The 19,264-nt window shown below is 41.8% G+C and overlaps 1 protein-coding gene across 1 annotated transcript in view; it reads right to left on the bottom strand.

The window, feature by feature from the left end:
- LOC120997961 (probable cation-transporting ATPase 13A4) overlaps positions 1–19,264 on the bottom strand; it is a 196,187-nt gene that overhangs the window by 79,467 nt on the left and 97,456 nt on the right. The window contains exons 12-14 of the mRNA XM_040428343.1: positions 16,686–16,843; positions 10,881–11,069; positions 8,397–8,458 (exon numbers count right to left, since the gene is read on the bottom strand). Coding sequence (XP_040284277.1) covers positions 8,397–8,458; positions 10,881–11,069; positions 16,686–16,843 — 409 coding nt within the window. The remainder of the gene's footprint in view (positions 1–8,396; positions 8,459–10,880; positions 11,070–16,685; positions 16,844–19,264) is intronic.

Raw genomic sequence — 19,264 nt, 5'->3', positions numbered from 1 at the left:
AACACCCTGAAAGACCAGGCCACTTTTTACACTTCTGACCTACACTACTTTCACCGTTTATTGCTCGGTCATGCAACTTACCACCCAAATGAATTTTACCTCCTTTTCTTCTCACTAATAGAGCTTTCATTTGGTGGTATTTCATTGCTGCTGACATTTTAACTTTTTTTGTTATTAATCGAAATATAACAATTTTTTTGCAAAAAAAATGACATTTTTCACTTTCAGTTGTAAAATTTTGCAAAAAAAAACGACATCCATATAGAAATTTTGCTCTAAATTTATAGTTCTACATGTCTTTGATAAAAAAAAAATGTTTGGGTAAAAAAAAAATGGTTTGGGTAAAAGTTATAGCGTTTACAAACTATGGTACAAAAATGTGAATTTCCGCTTTTTGAAGCAGCTCTGACTTTCTGAGCACCTGTCATGTTTCCTGAGGTTCTACAATGCCCAGACAGTACAAACACCCCACAAATGACCCCATTTCTGAAAGTACACACCCTAAGGTATTCGCTGATGGGCATAGTGAGTTCATAGAACTTTTTATTTTTTGTCACAAGTTAGCGGAAAAAGATGATTTTTTTTTTTTTTTTTTTTTTTCTTACAAAGTCTCATATTCCACTAACTTGTGACAAAAAATAAAAAGTTCTATGAACTCACTATGCCCATCAGCGAATACCTTGGGGTCTCTTCTTTCCAAAATGGGGTCACTTGTGGGGTAGTTCTACTGCCCTGGCATTCTAGGGGCCCAAATGTGTGGTAAGGAGTTTGAAATCAAATTCTGTAAAAAATGACCTGTGAAATCCGAAAGGTGCTCTTTGGAATATGGGCCCCTTTGCCCACCTAGGCTGCAAAAAAGTGTCACACATCTGGTATCTCCGTACTCAGGAGAAGGTGGGGAATGTGTTTTGGGGTGTCATTTTATATATACCCATGCTGGGTGAGAGAAATATCTTGGCAAAAGACAACTTTTCCCATTTCTTTATACAAAGTTGTCATTTGACCAAGATATTTATCTCACCCAGCATGGGTATATGTAAAAAGACACCCCAAAACACATTCCTCAACTTCTCCTGAGTACGGGGATACCAGATGTGTGACACTTTTTTGCAGCCTAGGTGGGCAAAGGGGCCCATATTCCAAAGAGCACCTTTCGGATTTCACTCCTCATTTTTTCCTGAATTTGATTTCAAACTCCTTACCACACATTTGGGCCCCTAGAATACCAGGGCAGTATAACTACCCCACAAGTGACCCCATTTTGGAAAGAAGACACCCCAAGGTATTCCGTGAGGGGCATGGCGAGTTCCTAGAATTTTTTATTTTTTGTCACAAGTTAGTGGAAAATGATGATTTTTTTTTTTTTTTTTTTTTTTCATACAAAGTCTCATATTCCACAAACTTGTGACAAAAAATAAAAACTTCCATGAACTCACTATGCCCATCAGCGAATACCTTGGGGTCTCTTCTTTCCAAAATGGGGTCACTTGTGGGGTAGTTATACTGCCCTGGCATTCTAGGGGCCCAAATGTGTGGTAAGTAGGTAAATGACCTGTGAAATCCGAAAGGTGCTCTTTGGAATGTGGGCCCCTTTGCCCACCTAGGCTGCAAAAAAGTGTCACACATCTGGTATCTCTGTATTCAGGAGAAGTTGAGGAATGTGTTTTGGGGTGTATTTTTACATATACCCATGCTGGGTGAGATAAATATCTTGGTCAAATTCCAACTTTGTATAAAAAAATGGGAAAAGTTGTCTTTTGCCAAGATATTTCTCTCACCCAGCATGGGTATATGTAAAATGACACCCCAAAACACATTCCCCAACTTCTCCCGATTACGGAGATACCAGATGTGTGACACTTTTTTGCAGCCGAGGTGGGCAAAGGGGCCCATATTCAAAAGAGCACCTTTCGGATTTCACAGGTCATTTTTTACAGAATTTGATTTCAAACTCCTTACCACACATTTGGGCCCCTAGAATGCCAGGGCAGTATAACTACCCCACAAGTGACCCCATTTTGGAAAGAAGAGACCCCAAGGTATTCGCTGATGGGCATAGTGAGTTCATGGAAGTTTTTATTTTTTGTCACAAGTTAGTGGAATATGAGACTTTGTATGAAAAAAAAAAAAAAAAAAAAATAAGCATTTTCCACTAACTTGTGACAAAAAAAAAAAAATTCTAGGAACTCGCCATGCCCCTCACGGAATACCTTGGGGTGTCTTCTTTCCAAAATGGGGTCACTTGTGGGGTAGTTATACTGCCCTGGCATTTTCCAGGGGCCCTAATGTGTGGTAAGTAGGTAAATGACCTGTGAAATCCTAAAGGTGCTCTTTGGAATATGGGCCCCTTTGCCCTCCTAGGCTGCAAAAAAGTGTCACACATGTGGTATCGCCGTATTCAGGAGAAGTTGGGGAATGTGTTTTGGGGTGTCATTTTACATATACCCATGCTGGGTGAGAGAAATATCTTGGCAAAAGACAACTTTTCCCATTTTTTTATACAAAGTTGGCATTTGACCAAGATATTTCTCTCACCCAGCATGGGTATATGTAAAATGACACCCCAAAACACATTCCCCAACTTCTCCTGAGTACGGCGATACCAGATGTGTGACACTTTTTTGCAGCCTAGATGCGCAAAGGTGCCCAAATTCCTTTTAGGAGGGCATTTTTAGACATTTGGATACCAGACTTCTTCTCACGCTTTGGGGCCCCTAGAATGCCAGGGCAGTATAAATACCCCACATGTGACCCCATTTTGGAAAGAAGACACCCCAAGGTATTTAATGAGGGGCATGGCGAGTTCATAGAAAATTTTTTTTTTTGGCACAAGTTAGCGGAAATTGATATTTTTAATTTTTTTCTCACAAAGTCTCCCGTTCCGCTAACTTGGGACAAAAATTTCAATCTTTCATGGACTTAATATGCCCCTCACGGAATACCTGGGGGTGTCTTCTTTCCGAAATGGGGTCACATGTGGGGTATTTATACTGCCCTGGCATTCTAGGGGCCCTAAAGCGTGAGAAGAAGTCTGGAATATAAATGTCTAAAAAATTTTACGCATTTGGATTCCGTGAGGGGTATGGTGAGTTCATGTGAGATTTTATTTTTTGACACAAGTTAGTGGAATATGAGACTTTGTAAGAAAAAAAAAAAAAATTCTGCTAACTTGGGCCAAAAAAATATCTGAATGGAGCCTTACAGAGGGGTGATCAATGACAGGGGGGTGATCAATGACAGGGGGGTGATCAATGACAGGGGGGTGATCAGGGAGTCTATATGGGGTGATAACCACAGTCATTGATCACGCCCGTGTAAGGCTTCATTCAGACGTCCGGATGCGTTTTGCGGATCCGATCCATCTATCAGTGCATCCGTAAAAATCATGCGGACATCTGAATGGAGCTTTACAGGGGGGTAATCAATGACAGGGGGGTAATCAGGGAGTCTATATGGGGTGATCACCACAGTCATTGATCACGCCCCTGTAAGGCTTCATTCAGACGTCCGGATGCGTTTTGCGGATCCGATCCATCTATCAGTGCATCCGTAAAAATCATGCGGACATCTGAATGGAGCTTTACAGGGGGGTAATCAATGACAGGGGGGTGATCAATGACAGGGGGGTGATCAGGGAGTCTATATGGGGTGATCACCACAGTCATTGATCATGCCCCTGTAAGGCTTCATTCAGACGTCCGGATGCGTTTTGCGGATCCGATCCATCTATCAGTGCATCCGTAAAAATCATGCGGACATCTGAATGGAGCTTTACAGGGGGGTAATCAATGACAGGGGGGTGATCACCACAGTCATTGATCATGCCCCTGTAAGGCTTCATTCAGACGACCGGATGCGTTTTGCGGATCCGATCCATGTATCAGTGCATCCGTAAAAATCATGCGGACATCTGAATGGAGCTTTACAGGGGGGTGATCAGGGAGTCTATATGGGGTGATCACCACAGTCATTGATCACGCCCGTGTAAGGCTTCATTCAGACGTCCGGATGCGTTTTGCGGATCCGATCCATCTATCAGTGCATCCGTAAAAATCATGCGGACATCTGAATGGAGCTTTACAGGGGGGTAATCAATGACAGGGGGGTAATCAATGACAGGGGGGGTGATCAGGGAGTCTATATGGGGTGATCACCACAGTCATCGATCATGCCCCTGTAAGGCTTCATTCAGACGTCCGGATGCGTTTTGCGGATCCGATCCATGTATCAGTGCATCCGTAAAAATCATGCGGACATCTGAATGGAGCTTTACAGGGGGGTAATCAATGACAGGGGGGTAATCAATGACAGGGGGGTGATCAGGGAGTCTATATGGGGTGATCACCACAGTCATTGATCACGCCCCTGTAAGGCTTCATTCAGACGTCCGGATGCGTTTTGCGGATCCGATCCATCTATCAGTGGATCCGTAAAAATCATGCGGACGTCTGAATGGAGCTTTACAGGGGGTTGATCAATGACAGGGGGGTAATCAATGACAGGGGGGTGATCAGGGAGTCTATATGGGGTGATCAGGGGTGATCAGGGGTGATTAGGGGTGATCAGGGGCTAATAAGGGGTTAATAAGTGACGGGGGGGGGGTGTAGTGTAGTGTAGTGGTGCTTGGTGCTACTTTACTGAGCTACCTGTGTCCTCTGGTGGTCGATCCAAACAAAGGGGACCACCAGAGGACCAGGTAGCAGGTATATTAGACGCTGTTATCAAAACAGCGTCTAATATACCTGTTAGGGGTTAAAAAAAACACATCTCCAGCCTGCCAGCGAACGATCGCCGCTGGCAGGCTGGAGATCAACTCTCTTACCTTCCGTTCCTGTGAGCGCGCGCGCCTGTGTGCGCGCGTTCACAGGAAGTCTCGCGTCTCGCGAGATGACGCGTATATGCGTGACTGTGCGCAGCGCTGCCACCTCCGGAACGCGATCCTGCGTTAGGCGGTCCGGAGGTGGTTAAAGCGGTTGACCAGTTTGACCTCTGCTCAGGATAGGTCATCAATATCAGGTTGTAACTGCACCTTGCCATTGAAGTAAATAGAGATGGACAAGCTGCAATTACACCTGCTCACTGCTGTGATGTCAACGCGAGCAGGTAAACACTGATGAGAAGGCAGTTGATCGGCGCAGGTTCCGGGAATTGAACCCCCGTCAATCTGATATTGATCAATACAGAAAACTGTCCAACCACTACTTTAAATTACCCTACTTCAGTCCAGACAGTCTGTTGTTACTATGCTTTACATATTAATGGGGGAGCTTTATCAAACTGGTGTAAAGTAGACCTGGCTTAGTTGCCCCTAGCAATCAGATTTGTAAAGAGTTGGAAAGCTTTTTTTTCCTCCGGAGGGTCAACCTTATCAGACCAGGTATAGTGCCCGTTAGGGTTTATCCTGCTGAATAAACAGTTCACAGTGCATAATGGCATTCTTTAACAGATTGGGTCTTTACAGATGGGAAAAGTTTTTCTTTTAATTTTTGTTCTTTTGATATTCTTGAACATTTTTTTTTATTTAACATTTTTTTTTATCCCCTTAGAGGAACTAAACTTGTGATTTCTTGATAGCCTGTACTATACGCTATAATACTCCCGTATAACAGAGCATAGTCATTTTGACAGGCAGGCTGGATGTATTAGCAGCTTCAAAAGGCCCCTGGATGTCATGCCAAGTACTTGGCAGTCTGCAGTTGCATTAGTGGGGTATCAATCAGAGGACAGATTTCATTCAGATGTGTAGTCACTATTGACTGCAGCATCTGAGGGGGTAAACCTGCTGGGATCAAAGTTATCTCCAACCCTGACAGTAAGAGCCGGAAGCAATGGCGCGGGTCCAGCTCCTGGGCCCACGCCATTGCCATGACAAACTATTAAAGCACAGAGTGTTAACTTCCGGTGATGTAATAGTACATAAATGAGCAGGAAAGGGTTAAAGGGAGTTCAGCATCCATGCAGAACAGTCCTAGCAATAAACTAATATAGTTTGCAGACTTTTGCAGAAAGAAAAAAGTTGCAGAAGCATCAGACACCTTTAGAGTATTAAAACTAAAGGGGATGACCACCTTTTATTAAGTGATGACTTATCCTCAGAATAGGCCATCATTAGCTGATCAGCAGTTTTAATTTACAATAAAGATTCTAATAATATTTTTAAGCAACAGATTTTCTCTTTACAGGGAGTCTGCCAGCAGTGTTGGCCCTCAATACTGCTGACAAAGCAAAATAGGCAAAGGAGGAGAGCTCAGCACACATACTAATGTGCATGGTTTTGCTTCCTGCAGAGAGTTCTAGGCAGTGCATGGTGCCAAGAGCCTAAACACTGATTGCACACGTAAGTATATGAAATCGCTTATATAGCTCTGACAGCAGTTTAGAGGGGTCAAAATTTAGTGCTTAAAAATATTATAATCCTATAGTAAGTGAATACAATTGTACAGTAAGTTTGCTTTTAATATCAAGAAGGTGTCTGATGCTTCTTAAACTTGTTTTTTTTTTCTTCAAAAGTCAGCAAACATTATAAGTTTATTACTAGGACTTTTGCATGGATGCTGGACGATCAGGTTTTCCAATCTCTCTGGTGCCAAATTACCAAAATTATTGTTACGGTCAGGCGTACTGGCAATGGTTGTGGAACCACTGTGTCAAGTAACCAGTTTGATGTTGGGACAACCCCTAATCCTTTACAGAATTAGACAGAATACAGGCGAATCCAAGGCAAGCGCATAAGAAAAAACACAGCGCACTGGCAGACGGACAGACATACGGACTATGTGAATTTGCACACACAGACTTCATGAACTAGGACACTGTTCAATCATAACAGAAATTAGCAATACAGAGTACAGGAACGAACTTCAGGAACTTGGAAACTGTTCAGATACAGCAGCACAGGAACAAGGACAAGATCTGGCATACACAGACGGACGGATAACTCCATACAAATTCCAGCAGATCACAAACTATGGCTTTAGGACACTAGGTCAGAATTCAGACATGGACATACACAGAATGATCCAGACACAAACTTGAGATATAAACTCCAACATAAGGAACAGAGACTCCAAATGGATCAAAGCAAGACATGGCATGACAAGAAAGACATGATTGCACAACCAGGGAAGGTCACAGCACTCAAGAGACTGTCAAACTGACACAGAATTCAAGACTATTGTCATGCCCCACTCTGACGATGTGCGGAGGTCGGCCGCCAGGATTGCAGCACGAGTTTAGTGTTTGTTTTGGAGTCGTGCTGGATCCGCCCCTCATCAGGTGCACTGGGTGGAGTCATTAGTTTAAATAGCTCCTCAGCCCAGTGCCCTGAGCGGATTATACTCATCATTGTGATCTTGGAAGCTAGGAAGGAAGGTTGGCTGTCTGTTCCAGCTCAGGAAGATTAGTGTTGTTTCTAGTTGGTTGTTTTGTGTCATCTATCCCATCCAGGTTCTGTGCGAGCAGGCTGCTCCTATTTCCCACTTCACCATCTCAGGGAATTCAGGGTTTTGTCAGCCCAGGCACGGGGACATCTCAGATCTACCTTCAAGGTCTGTAGGTGGGCTGAGCAGTGCAGAGAAAGAGGTCAGGGATTAGCTAGGAGGTGACCCTTCCCCTGTCTCTCGCCCAGAGCCTGGTTGGTTCGTTATCTGTTATACTGAGTGCACGCCTGCCGTGACAACTATATAGCAGATAAACCAATTAGGGCTTATTCACATGACCGTAGGCCATCCGTGCCCGTATTGTGCACCGCAAACGGCGGGTCTGCAATATACAGGCAGCGGCCGTGTAAATCCCATATCACGGGGCCCATTGACTTGAATAGGTCTGCAATCCGCAAGATACGGCGTGGTGTGGGGTGGAGACACGGATTGGAAGCCCCCAGAAGCACCATGAAGAGTTTCCATGGACTTTTGGGTCCGTGCCTCCGTACTGCAAAAGAAAGGACATGTCTTATCTTTTGCCATATATTGCGCAATATGGGATTCACATAGCCGGTGCCCATGCACTGCGGCCCGCAATTTGCTGTCCGTAGCACGTCGAACATAACAGAGAAAGTCGAACATAATAGAGACACACAGAGCAAGGGAAAGAGTAACCCTTGCAGTACCAAACTGAGGAGGAGTATAAGCACATAGGCTCAATTCACACTACAAGTAACCAACACCAGGATACACAGTGCAGCAGGAACATGAACCGCCAACGAGCCCAATGGCCCCAGTTCAAACCCATGAGCAGCCAATGCTGGCGTGCTCAGTACAATGGCACAAGTGAGAAGCCATTATAAACATGGTCCCATAATTTCAAGAAATATAGAATCACTAACCATATTCTAAATGTGATATGATTTTATAATACAAAGCAAAATTCATAGTCAAAGTACCTTTTTGAATACTTACTGATATCCATTGGAAGGGACAATTCCCCAAAGATCTAAGCCATCTTCTGTTAAGGTTCCAGTCTACCAAAAATAATAACATATGCAGATTTACTATATCTGTGTGGAAAATATAATACTGGGCACATATATTTATGAAAGAAGTAGCAAGTCATAGAACAGTGACAGGTCACTTAAAAGTACTAGTGGACAATACTATATGCAAAAAATACAGTAGGTGCAGACACATTAGTAAATTCTGGCGATTTTATGTGAATGCTAGACTATTTAAAAGGGGTTGTCCTAGGTTAAAAGATTATCTGCTTTTATTATTACTATTATTTATTTGAAAGCGCCATTAATTCCATGGAACTGTACATCAAGAGGGAGTTACACATACAGTACAGACCAAAAGTTTGGACACACCTTCTCATTCAAAGAGTTTTCTTTATTTTCATTACTATGAAAATTGTAGATTCACACTGAAGGCATCAAAACTATGAATTAACACATGTGGAATTATATACATAACAAACAAGTGTGAAACAACTGAAAATACATCATATTCTAGGTTCTTCAAATTAGCCACCTTTTGCTTTGATTACTGCTTTGCACACTCTTGGCATTCTCTTGATGAGCTTCAAGAGGTAGTCCCCTGAAATGGTTTTCACTTCACGGGTGTGCCCTGTCAGGTTTAATAAGTGGGATTTCTTGCCTTATAAATGGGGTTGGGACCAATAGTTGCGTTGAGAAGTCAGGTGGATACACAGCTGATAGTCCTACTGAATAGACTGTTAGAATTGGTATTATGGCAAGAAAAAAGAAAAACGAGTGGCCATCATTACTTTAAGAAATGAAGGTCAGTCAGTCAGACGAAAAATTGGGAAAACTTTGAAAGTAAGGGCTATTTGACCATGAAGAAGAGTGATGGGGTGCTGCGCCAGATGACCTGGCCTCCACAGTCACCGGACCTGAACCCAATGGAGATGGTTTGGGGTGAGCTGGACCGCAGAGTGAAGGCAAAAGGGCCAACAAGTGCTAAGCATCTCTGGGAACTCCTTCAAGACTGTTGGAAGACCATTTCAGGGGACTACCTCTTGAAGCTCATCAAGAGAATGCCAAGAGTGTGTAAAGCAGTAATCAAAGCAAAAGGTGGCTACTTTGAAGAACCTAGAATATGACATATTTTCAGTTGTTTCACACTTGTTTGTTATGTATATAATTCCACATGTCTTAATTCATAGTTTTGATGCCTTCATAGTCATGAAAATAAAGAAAACTCTTTGAATGAGAAGGTGTGTCCAAACTTTTGGTCTGTACTGTACGTAATATAAAATACAGTAAAGAAACTATTAACAGACTGGTACAGAGTGGTAGAGGACCCTGCCCGCAAGAGTTAACAGTCTACAAGGGAAGGAGGAAGAACACACAGTGCCACATCCATCCATGGGCTGTATCTGGTAATGCAGATCATCCTTATTGAGGTGAATGGAGATAGCCTTTGGACAGACATGGCACTGTTTCTGGAAAGAAATCGGTTAATTTTTTTCTAATCCTGAGTCATTCTCATTTGTTTGCGGTCTATAGTAATGAATGGTTGATGTATAACTGCATAACTAGGCAAGTTTACTATTGAGAAGAGCTCATGAGAACAACAACCATATTGGTTGTCACCAGGGATGAGCAAACTTGTGTTTTCAAGTTCAGCGTACAAGGTTCAGGTTTGGGTTATCTAAGAATTCAGTTATGGATTCCGCAACTACGGACCATAAGTTATGGTCCGTGGTAGCGGAATACATAATGGAATTCTTAGATAACTCGAACCTTCAACTCCGAACTTGAAAAGTTCGCTCATCCCTAGTTGTCACTAGTGTTGAATGAATTGAGCTTCAGATCATCATTGCAAAGTTGATTTGGTCAAACACTTCGATTATAATGCTGTCTTCATACGGCACTTAAATATATTGGCTCAGTGGAGTCAAACTTTTTTCATCCGAAGTTTGCGAGACTTCATTGAATTAAGTTTAAAAACATTTAAAATTAGGAATCTGAAGTCAGCATTAAAATCAATGTGCTTGACCAAATTGACTTTGGATCCGAATGTTGATTTGCTCAAGTCTAGTTGTCACCAAGCTCTACAGAACAAAACGGCTTGGCAGAAGAAGGAGGAAGGATCTGTAATATATGTTGATCCGAAACATGTTGATGATATGAACCTGATGTTTGGTTTTTAAGCACGTTTCCTAATAAAACACGCACTGCGAGGTGAAGCTGGACAATATTTTTATTTTTTTTGGCTTGGCAGAAGAGGTCTACAAAAATGTATGATCACTGGTGATTTTCTTTCAATTCATGTAGAAACTATTTTTAAATTGTATACTGTTACAGAATCCAATTGTAATTGCAATTTTAACTGGTACAATCAATTTTTTTACTATAACCTCAACTAAAATCATTCTTACAGAAGAAATGTCCATCTTTACTAGAGATAGATCTATATCAGTACCTTATCAAAGCAGAATAGGTTCACCGAGCCACAGAGGTTAATACGCTGAGGGCTAATACAGAAGATCCCATATTTCTCAAGCCTCTTCTGAGCATAGATGATTCCTGCTGTGAGAGCCGCTGGAAGAGCAGGAGGAACTGCAATAGTGATGACATCTAGAGCTTTCTTGACGACTTCTCCTGGTTCAGCCTAGTACAAATTGAGAAATTCAAAAGTTTGTACCCACTGTGGAGAAATTTATGCCAATACTGAAACAATATTGTTTCCTTGTGGTGCTACATCCTTTGTCATCTGACAATCATTGACCCGCATTCACTGAATGCCCCATACATACTGTTGTAAATTTAATCAAAATGTGGGCACATCTAGCCCCAGGAGCGCACTGTATCTAGTGAAAAAAAATCATACTTACCTGCTCCCTACTGCCCAGTTCTGTCTCGCTGTCTCCAATTTGTGATCTTCCAGTCCTCAGCCTATAAACTTCTGGATGGTGATATGCCCCCAAGCAGCATGTCACTGCTGCATTACATGCATCTTGGGGACACATCAACATGAAGACCAGTCATTGCTGCAGCTGTACGTGTGACCCATCTTGAATTTTACAGGCAAGGGCACCATAATAGAGCAGCAAGGAGAAGGCAACTATGGTCTTTTCACTAGGTACAACATGCTTCTGGGCATAGTTAAAAACTACCATAAGGCTACATTCAGACAACCGTGAAAAACTGACTTTTTTAATGGCCGTCACACGACAATTTTAAGAACAATGGTAGCCTATTGGGTTTTTGACATGGCTGGTTCTTAGATGGCTAGTGAATAACGGACATAAAAAAATAGAACATGTTCCATTCAGTCTGTTTTTACTGACCGAGAGCCCCCATACAATTGAAGGGGGCCGTTTTTAATATCAGTTTCTCATAAAAGTTTCATTAAAAAGTCAGATAAAACTCATGTGAATGCAGCGGAAGGCTGGACAACCCCTTTAAAACATTTAAAGCAATGGCCAGGAGCAGATTTGTCTTTTTTTTTTTTTTTTAATTTTCGTTCCTTAAAGCTAAAACTGCCACCGCTGCTATACTAAAGATATGAACCTCCATTCACCGATATCCATTTGACATTCATTCTACATAACTGCCTGTGCATAATGTTCAGAATGATAGGCAGAGGCGCATAAAGGAGTTCAACATATGGCTTGGTAAATGGTGTCAAGAGCAAGGATTTGGCTTTGTTTCTCATGATAGCTCTACTTGGAATAGAAAGGAACTGTACAAAAAAGATGGTTTGCATCTTTCTCTCAAAGGAACAAATGTACTTAGTGAACAACTCCAAGAATTTGCGAAAGAGTATTTAAACTAGGAAGGGGGGGGGGCAAAAGAGTGAAAATAAAAGAGTCCATTTGCCCCCCGAAACAATGCCAGAACAGGTCAGAAGCACAGAGGTTAAGAAATGATAAGCTCAGAGTCCTGTCTACAAATGCTCGCAGTTTAGGTAAAAGAATCAATGAACTTGATTCAATAATGGCATCTGAGAATGTAGATTTAGTGGCTGTTACGGAGACATGGTTTAATGAAAGAAATGACTGGGACATAACCATACCAGGGTACTCTTTATACAGAAGAGACAGAGAAGGCAAGAAAGGAGGAGGAGTGGCCCTGTATGTGAAAGATAGCATTAAATCTAACCTAATACAAGTTGGTGAGGCCAACATAGAGTCAGTTTGGGTTACGTTGCAGTTTGCTAACCATGCAGTAACTCGTGTAGGTGTGATATATAGACCACCTGGTCAAGTTAAAGAACTAGATGATCTACTAGTTGAAGAAATAGCTAAAATGACAATGAAAGGAGAAGTTATCATTATGGGAGATTTCAATCTCCCAGATATAAACTGGAAAACCAAAATAGCAAGTTCTACCAGGAGTACAGATATTCTAAATTCCCTACTGGGGTTATCTCTACAACAAGTGGTTGAGGAGCCAACCCAGAGGGAGGCCATTTTGGATTTGGTATTCACAAACGGGGATTCGGTATATGATGTCATTGTAGGCGAAACCTTGGGAACTAGTGATCACCAGTCAGTGTGGTTTAATATAAGAACTGTGAAAGAGTCCCACCACACAAAAACAAAAGTTTTAGATTTTAGAAAAACAGACTTTTCAAAATGAAATTAGTCATAAATGAGTCCTTATCAGACTGGAACGGATTACATGGAGTCCAGGAGAAATGGGACTACTTAAAAGGTGCATTATTGAAGGCAACAGAAAATTGCATTAGACTTGTCAGTAAAAGCAAAAAAAGGAGGAGACTGTGGTACTCAGCAGAAGTGGCCCAAATCATTAAAAATAAAAAGCTAGCATTTTGTAATTATAAAAAAACCCAGAGCAATGAAGATAAGGAAATCTACAAGATTAGGCAGAGAGAGGCCAAGCAAGTTATAAGAACTTCTAAAGCGCAGGCAGAAAAAAAACTAGCTCAGTCTATGAAAAAAGGGGATAAGACATTCTTCAGATATATAAACGGAAGGTATGTAGAAGAGAATAAAGGGCTAGCCGACTGCCTTAATGAATACTTGTGTTCAGTTTTTACAAAAGAAAAAGGAGAAGGACCTCCACTAGAAAGAATGACTAATAAATCGTTTGATGCATGTATCTTTACAGAGGAAGATGTTCTAAGTTTGCTGTCTAAGGTGAAGACAAATAAGTCACAGGGGCCTGATGAGATACACCCAAAATTATTAAAAGAGCTTAGTGGTGAGCTGGCAAAACCGTTAACAGATTTGTTTAACCAATCATTAGTAACAGGAGTCGTCCCGGAAGATTGGAAATTGGCTAATGTCGTGCCCATTCACAAGAAAGGTAGTAGGGAGGAATCTAGCAACTATAGACCAGTGAGTCTGACATCAATAGTAGGCAAATTAATGGAAACCCTATTAAAGGATAGGATTGTGGAACATCTAAAATCCCATGGATTGCAAGATGAAAAACAACATGGGTTTACTTCAGGGAGATCATGTCAAACAAATCTTATAGATTTTTTTGACTGGGTGAATAAAATAATAAACGGTGGAGGTGCAGTAGACATCGCATATCTAGATTTTAGTAAGGCTTTTGACACTGTCCCACATAGAAGACTTATCAATAAACTGCAGTCATTGAGCATGGACTCCCATATTGTTGAGTGGATTAGGCAGTGGCTGAGTGACAGACAACAGAGGGTGGTAGTCAATGGAGAACATTCAAAACAAGGTCATGTTACCAGTGGGGTTCCACAGGGATCTGTACTGGGACCGATTTTGTTTAATATCTTCATAAGTGATATTGCAAAAGGCCTCGCTGGTAAGGTTTGTCTTTTTGCTGATGACACAAAGATAGGTAACAGGGTTGATGTTCCTGGAGGGAAACGCCAAATGGAAAAGGATTTAGGAAAACTAGAAGAATGGTCAGAACTCTGGAAACTGAAATTTAATGTGGATAAGTGCAAGATAATGCACCTGGGGCGTAAAAACCCAAGGGCAGAATATAGAATATTTGACACAGTCCTGACCTCAGTATCTGAGGAAAGGGATTTAGGAGTAATTATTTCAGAAGACTTAAAGGTGGGAAGACAATGTAATAGAGCAGCACGAAATGCCAGCAGAATGCTTGGATGTATAGGGAGAGGTATAAGCAGTAGAAAGAGTGAAGTGCTTATGCCGCTGTACAGAACACTGGTGAGACCTCACTTGGAGTATTGTGCGCAGTACTGGAGGCCATATCTCCAGAAGGATATAGATACTCTAGAGAGAGTTCAGAGAAGAGCTACTAAACTAGTACATGGATTGCAGGATAAAACTTACCAGGAAAGGTTAAAGGACCTTAATATGTATAGCTTGGAAGAAAGAAGAGACAGAGGGGATATGATAGAAACTTTTAAATACATAAAGAGAATCAACTCGGTAAAGGAAGAGAGCATATTTAAAAGAAGAAAAACTACCACAAGAGGACACAGTTTTAAATTAGAGGGGCAAAGGTTTAAAAGTAATATAAGGAATTATTACTTTACTGAGAGAGTAGTGGATGCATGGAATAGCCTTCCTGCAGAAGTGGTAGCTGCAAATACAGTGAAGGGGTTTAAGCATGCATGGGATAGGCACAAGGCCATCCTTCATATAAGATAGGGCCGGGGGCTATCCATAGTATTCAGTATATTGGGCAGACTAGATGGGCCAAATGGTTCTTATCTGCCGACACATTCTATGTTTCTATGTTTCTATAACCTGCAAATTAACCCTATGCACTTTTGTAATATATATTTTTTTTCACCCAGAAAATATCCATTACACTTTTGTGTGCCAGCTACTGTAACCAAGAACACAGATATGCACGTTTTGCAAGTTACCATTCCAGATAGCCGTTAGAAACCCTAGAGCTGTACGCTCCTGTTGCCAAAAGGTACATTCTGTTCAGATCAAGATCATCATCCTGAGGATAGGTCATTAGTGTAAAACACTCGGAAAAAACCCTTAAAAATTCTTGGGTCTACAAACCTACATGGAAAGAGTTGGGTAATATCTCTTGCACATTTCATCATAATAACTGAAAAAACAGGAATGAAAGCAATAAAATAGAATTTTGCACATGCAAAGTGTTTTCACATTGCATACTTATAAGAATTCTAGTTACTCAGTTACTATGATGAAATGTGCAAGAGATATTACCCAACTCTTTCCATGTAGGTTTGTAGACCCAAGAATTTTTAAGGGTTTTTTCCGAGCGTTTTACACTAATGACCTATCGTCAGGATAGGTAATTTGTATGTGATCATTGGGAGTCTGACTCCCAGCTGTTTGAAGAGGCCTCTTCCGAGGCCAGTGACGTCACCTTCATTAGTCACATGGTTGAGGTGCAGCCTAGTCAGATTCAAGTGAATGGGCCTGGGCTGCAATACCAAGTACAGAGGCTATGCTCTTCAAACTGATGATCTGCAGGGTTCTGGGAGTTTGACCCCCCATAGATCCCATACTGATGACTTATTTTGATAACAGGTCATCAGTATAAAGGCTCATGTGCACGTCTGCAAATTGCGGATCCAAAAAACACGGATGCCGCCAGTGTGCGTTCCGCAATTTGCGGAATGGAACGCCCATAATAGAGATGCCTATTCTTGTCCGTAAAACAGACAAGAATAGGACATGTTCTATTTTTTTGTTTTTGCGGCCCTACGGAACGGAGGAACGGATGCAGACAGCAAACGTAGTAAAAAAATGCAGCTCGGATGCGGAACCAAATCACGTTCGTGTGCATGAGCCCTAAAACACTCGGAAACCCCTTCAACAAGAATATAGGTGTGGATCATAAAGGGAGAGTAGATATAAAGGACAGATGCTACCTCACCTGTTTTCTAAAACCAATCAGCATGAGAAAACCTGACCATGGAAACCCAGCCTTAGGCTAGTTTCACACTAGCGGTAAATACTTCCGGTAGGCTGTTCCAGTAGAGGAACAGCCTTTCGGAAGACATTGCGTCCGACATAGCCAAAAAAGGCGTTACAACCGCCAGGCCCCATTGACCGCAAGCAGCAGTTTTTGTCCAGCTGAGTCCCGATACTATTGCTGGAAACAGCCCGGTCACATTATAGTCACTAGGCTCTGGTGGGGCCAGGCAGTATCTGGCTATGCTGGATACAAGGTCTTCAGCAGGCTGTTCCTCTGCCAGAAAAGCCTGTCAGGAAAAACTAGCCCTATTCAGGTTAGAAGCAGTTGAAAAACTAAAACAGCTTGTTGAAAAGCAAAATTTAAAGTATTGATTTTCTGTATTAAAGTATCATACCCCACTTAAAGTAAATACACAAATGCCATAGATCATCCCAACCATGGACACACTAATCAGGCAGCAAAGGAATATCATCGCATCCCTGAACAGTTTGTAGTTCACCGGTTTGGGGTACAGAATGGACCGCACCAGGTCACCTTTTGCTGTATTAAAACCTAAAATGAAAAGTAAGAAATAAGTGAGAAAAGGACAATGCAAATGAAGACAAGTTATTGAGTTAACAAGGGATATTTATCATACACCCTGCACCAGAATTGTAGTAAGCCAAAAAGCCTCATTGTGTTGGAAAAAAACTGAGACTTTTTGGCCCTTCGCCTTCATGCTCACTACTTTTAAAAGTGGACATGACCTTGGCGGAAGGGCCCGACACATTTACCATTACTTGTAATGCCTGAAACCTATGATAGTTGCTAGCTTTTAGATTCTGGTGTACAGGCCAGCAATAATTAAGCAGTGTGCGCCTCTTAATCATTTTGTCGCATCTCACGCCACCACACGAGCTCAGGACTTGATAAATCTCCTTCATTGTGTTTTAAAATTTAAGGCTATGATCTCTAAAGGCATGTTTTGGTTTGAGATAGGGTTTACACACCCTCAAATCCCTCCCACCCAAAACCACAATAATCGACTGTTGTCTCCCGAGTCCCGACACAGACCACAGGGTTTTAATAGTCTAAATAGCCACACCAACAACCTCCCAAGTAAAACCACTGATTTAAAGGGGTTGTCAGAGATGTTTACAGTGTTGGCCTATCCTCAGGATGGGTCATCAATATCAGATCAGTGGGGGTCCGATTCAGATGTGTGCTGCAACCTCTCACATTTATCAGTCACATGGTATAGATGCAAGTTAATGGGCCTCAGCTGCACTACAAAGCATAGCCGCTATCCATTGGATGGAGCTGTGCTTGGTAAGCAGTGAGTAGGCCGCAGCCTCCTCAAACAGATAATTGGCGGGAGTACAGAGTGTGGAACCCCCGCCGATTTCATACTAACGACGCACCCTAAAGATAGGTCATCTGTAATAACCACCCGTAAAATCCCTTCAAAGATCAACACTTAGCAGGTGGTAATATTGGATTCCACGCATTATATACTAGGTGTTTGTGTGAAGTATAGCAGTGGATGTGGCAATATATATATTTTTCTTTAACTGTACATCTGGAACCACTACAGCTAGTCTGCCAAAGGAGTTGACCTACCACTGGATGTAGTAAGCTGATCATTCAATACTTTGGGGGTCATTTACTATACTGAAATAAGCCTAAATTAGGTGTATTTCAGGTTCAGATGGCGGCCGCTATCTTCTACTTCGTCCTGCTCACGCCAGGTTTAATAAAGTGGGCGTGACGTGAGTGGAGATGTGGAGGGGCCGGAAGGCCAGTCTCATTCACCATTTTCTACGCCTGTTTTAGGCATAGAAAATAGTCTAAATGTAAGACAGCTTGGAAGCGGTCTTACATTTAGAACTCGCTCTGGTTTCGCCAAAGTTATGGAGAGGCCTGCACCTCTTCATAACTTCAGCAGATCCTCCACCAGCTATGGGACTTTATTAAGACTGGCATCTAAAACCCTGGTCTTAATAAATGTGCCCCTTTGTTTTTATTGTATGCTTCCTATACATAGTAAGTAATAAATTCTGCACAGAGTGATTATGAACCCCATGTTTGTGCTGCAAATATTTATTTAGATGGACATGTCAAGATATTTTTAACTGGACAGTTATGGCAAATCCTCTAAGCTTGTTTTGGAAGTGCTATTGAAGTAAATGGATAGAGCAGTGCAGGCACAGAACCTCTTCATTCACTGCAGCACAGTCCCGTTCTTGGCATAGGAGTGGGTCCCAGAGATGGGACCTGCACCTAGCAGACATTTATGGCATAGGACAATGATAGCTACAATCAAATTGCAGTAAACAACACAGTGTCTGAGTGGTTAAGCACTGGTGCCTTGCAGCGCTGGGGTCCTAAGTTCGAATCCAAAAGGACAACATCTGCATGGAGTTTGTATGTTGTCCCCATGTTTGCGTGGGTTTTCCTCATGGTGCTCCGGTTTCCTCCCACACTCCAAAGACATACTGATAGGGACCTTAGATTGTGAGCCCCATTGGGGACAGCTTGATGCTAAAGTCTGAAAAGGGATGCAGAATATAGCAGCGCTATATAAGTGCGTAAAATAAAGAAATCTATTCTAATTTATAAAGTGTTGGTGCTATATAAGCAACAGAAAATAAGTGAGCCGAATATGCTGCTATCCCTCCTGACGACCCCAGTATAGAATTATGTATCTGTATACCTAGCTTCTGCTTGAAGCAAAAAAGCAGTATGACACAAGTCAACTTTAGCTACTACTAAGACTGTTGTGTTATTCAGATTTTATTCTTTCTAAAAGTACATTTTTAGGGGATAAAAGTAACTAAAATAAAGCATTAGAGCATATTCACATGATGGAAATACACATTGGAAAAATCTGTCATGTATGTTCGCCATAGCAATGTAGTAGGACAGCAATTTAGGCGTAAGATCACTGTTCAGGATAGATGTAGATATAATATATCTTTCTTCTTTAATGGAAAT

Source organism: Bufo bufo, chromosome 4, assembly GCF_905171765.1.
Source record: "Bufo bufo chromosome 4, aBufBuf1.1, whole genome shotgun sequence".
Lineage (NCBI taxonomy): Eukaryota > Metazoa > Chordata > Amphibia > Anura > Bufonidae > Bufo > Bufo bufo.
Note: the sequence above shows the minus strand (reverse complement) of the source record. Positions and strands in the feature narration are given on the sequence as shown.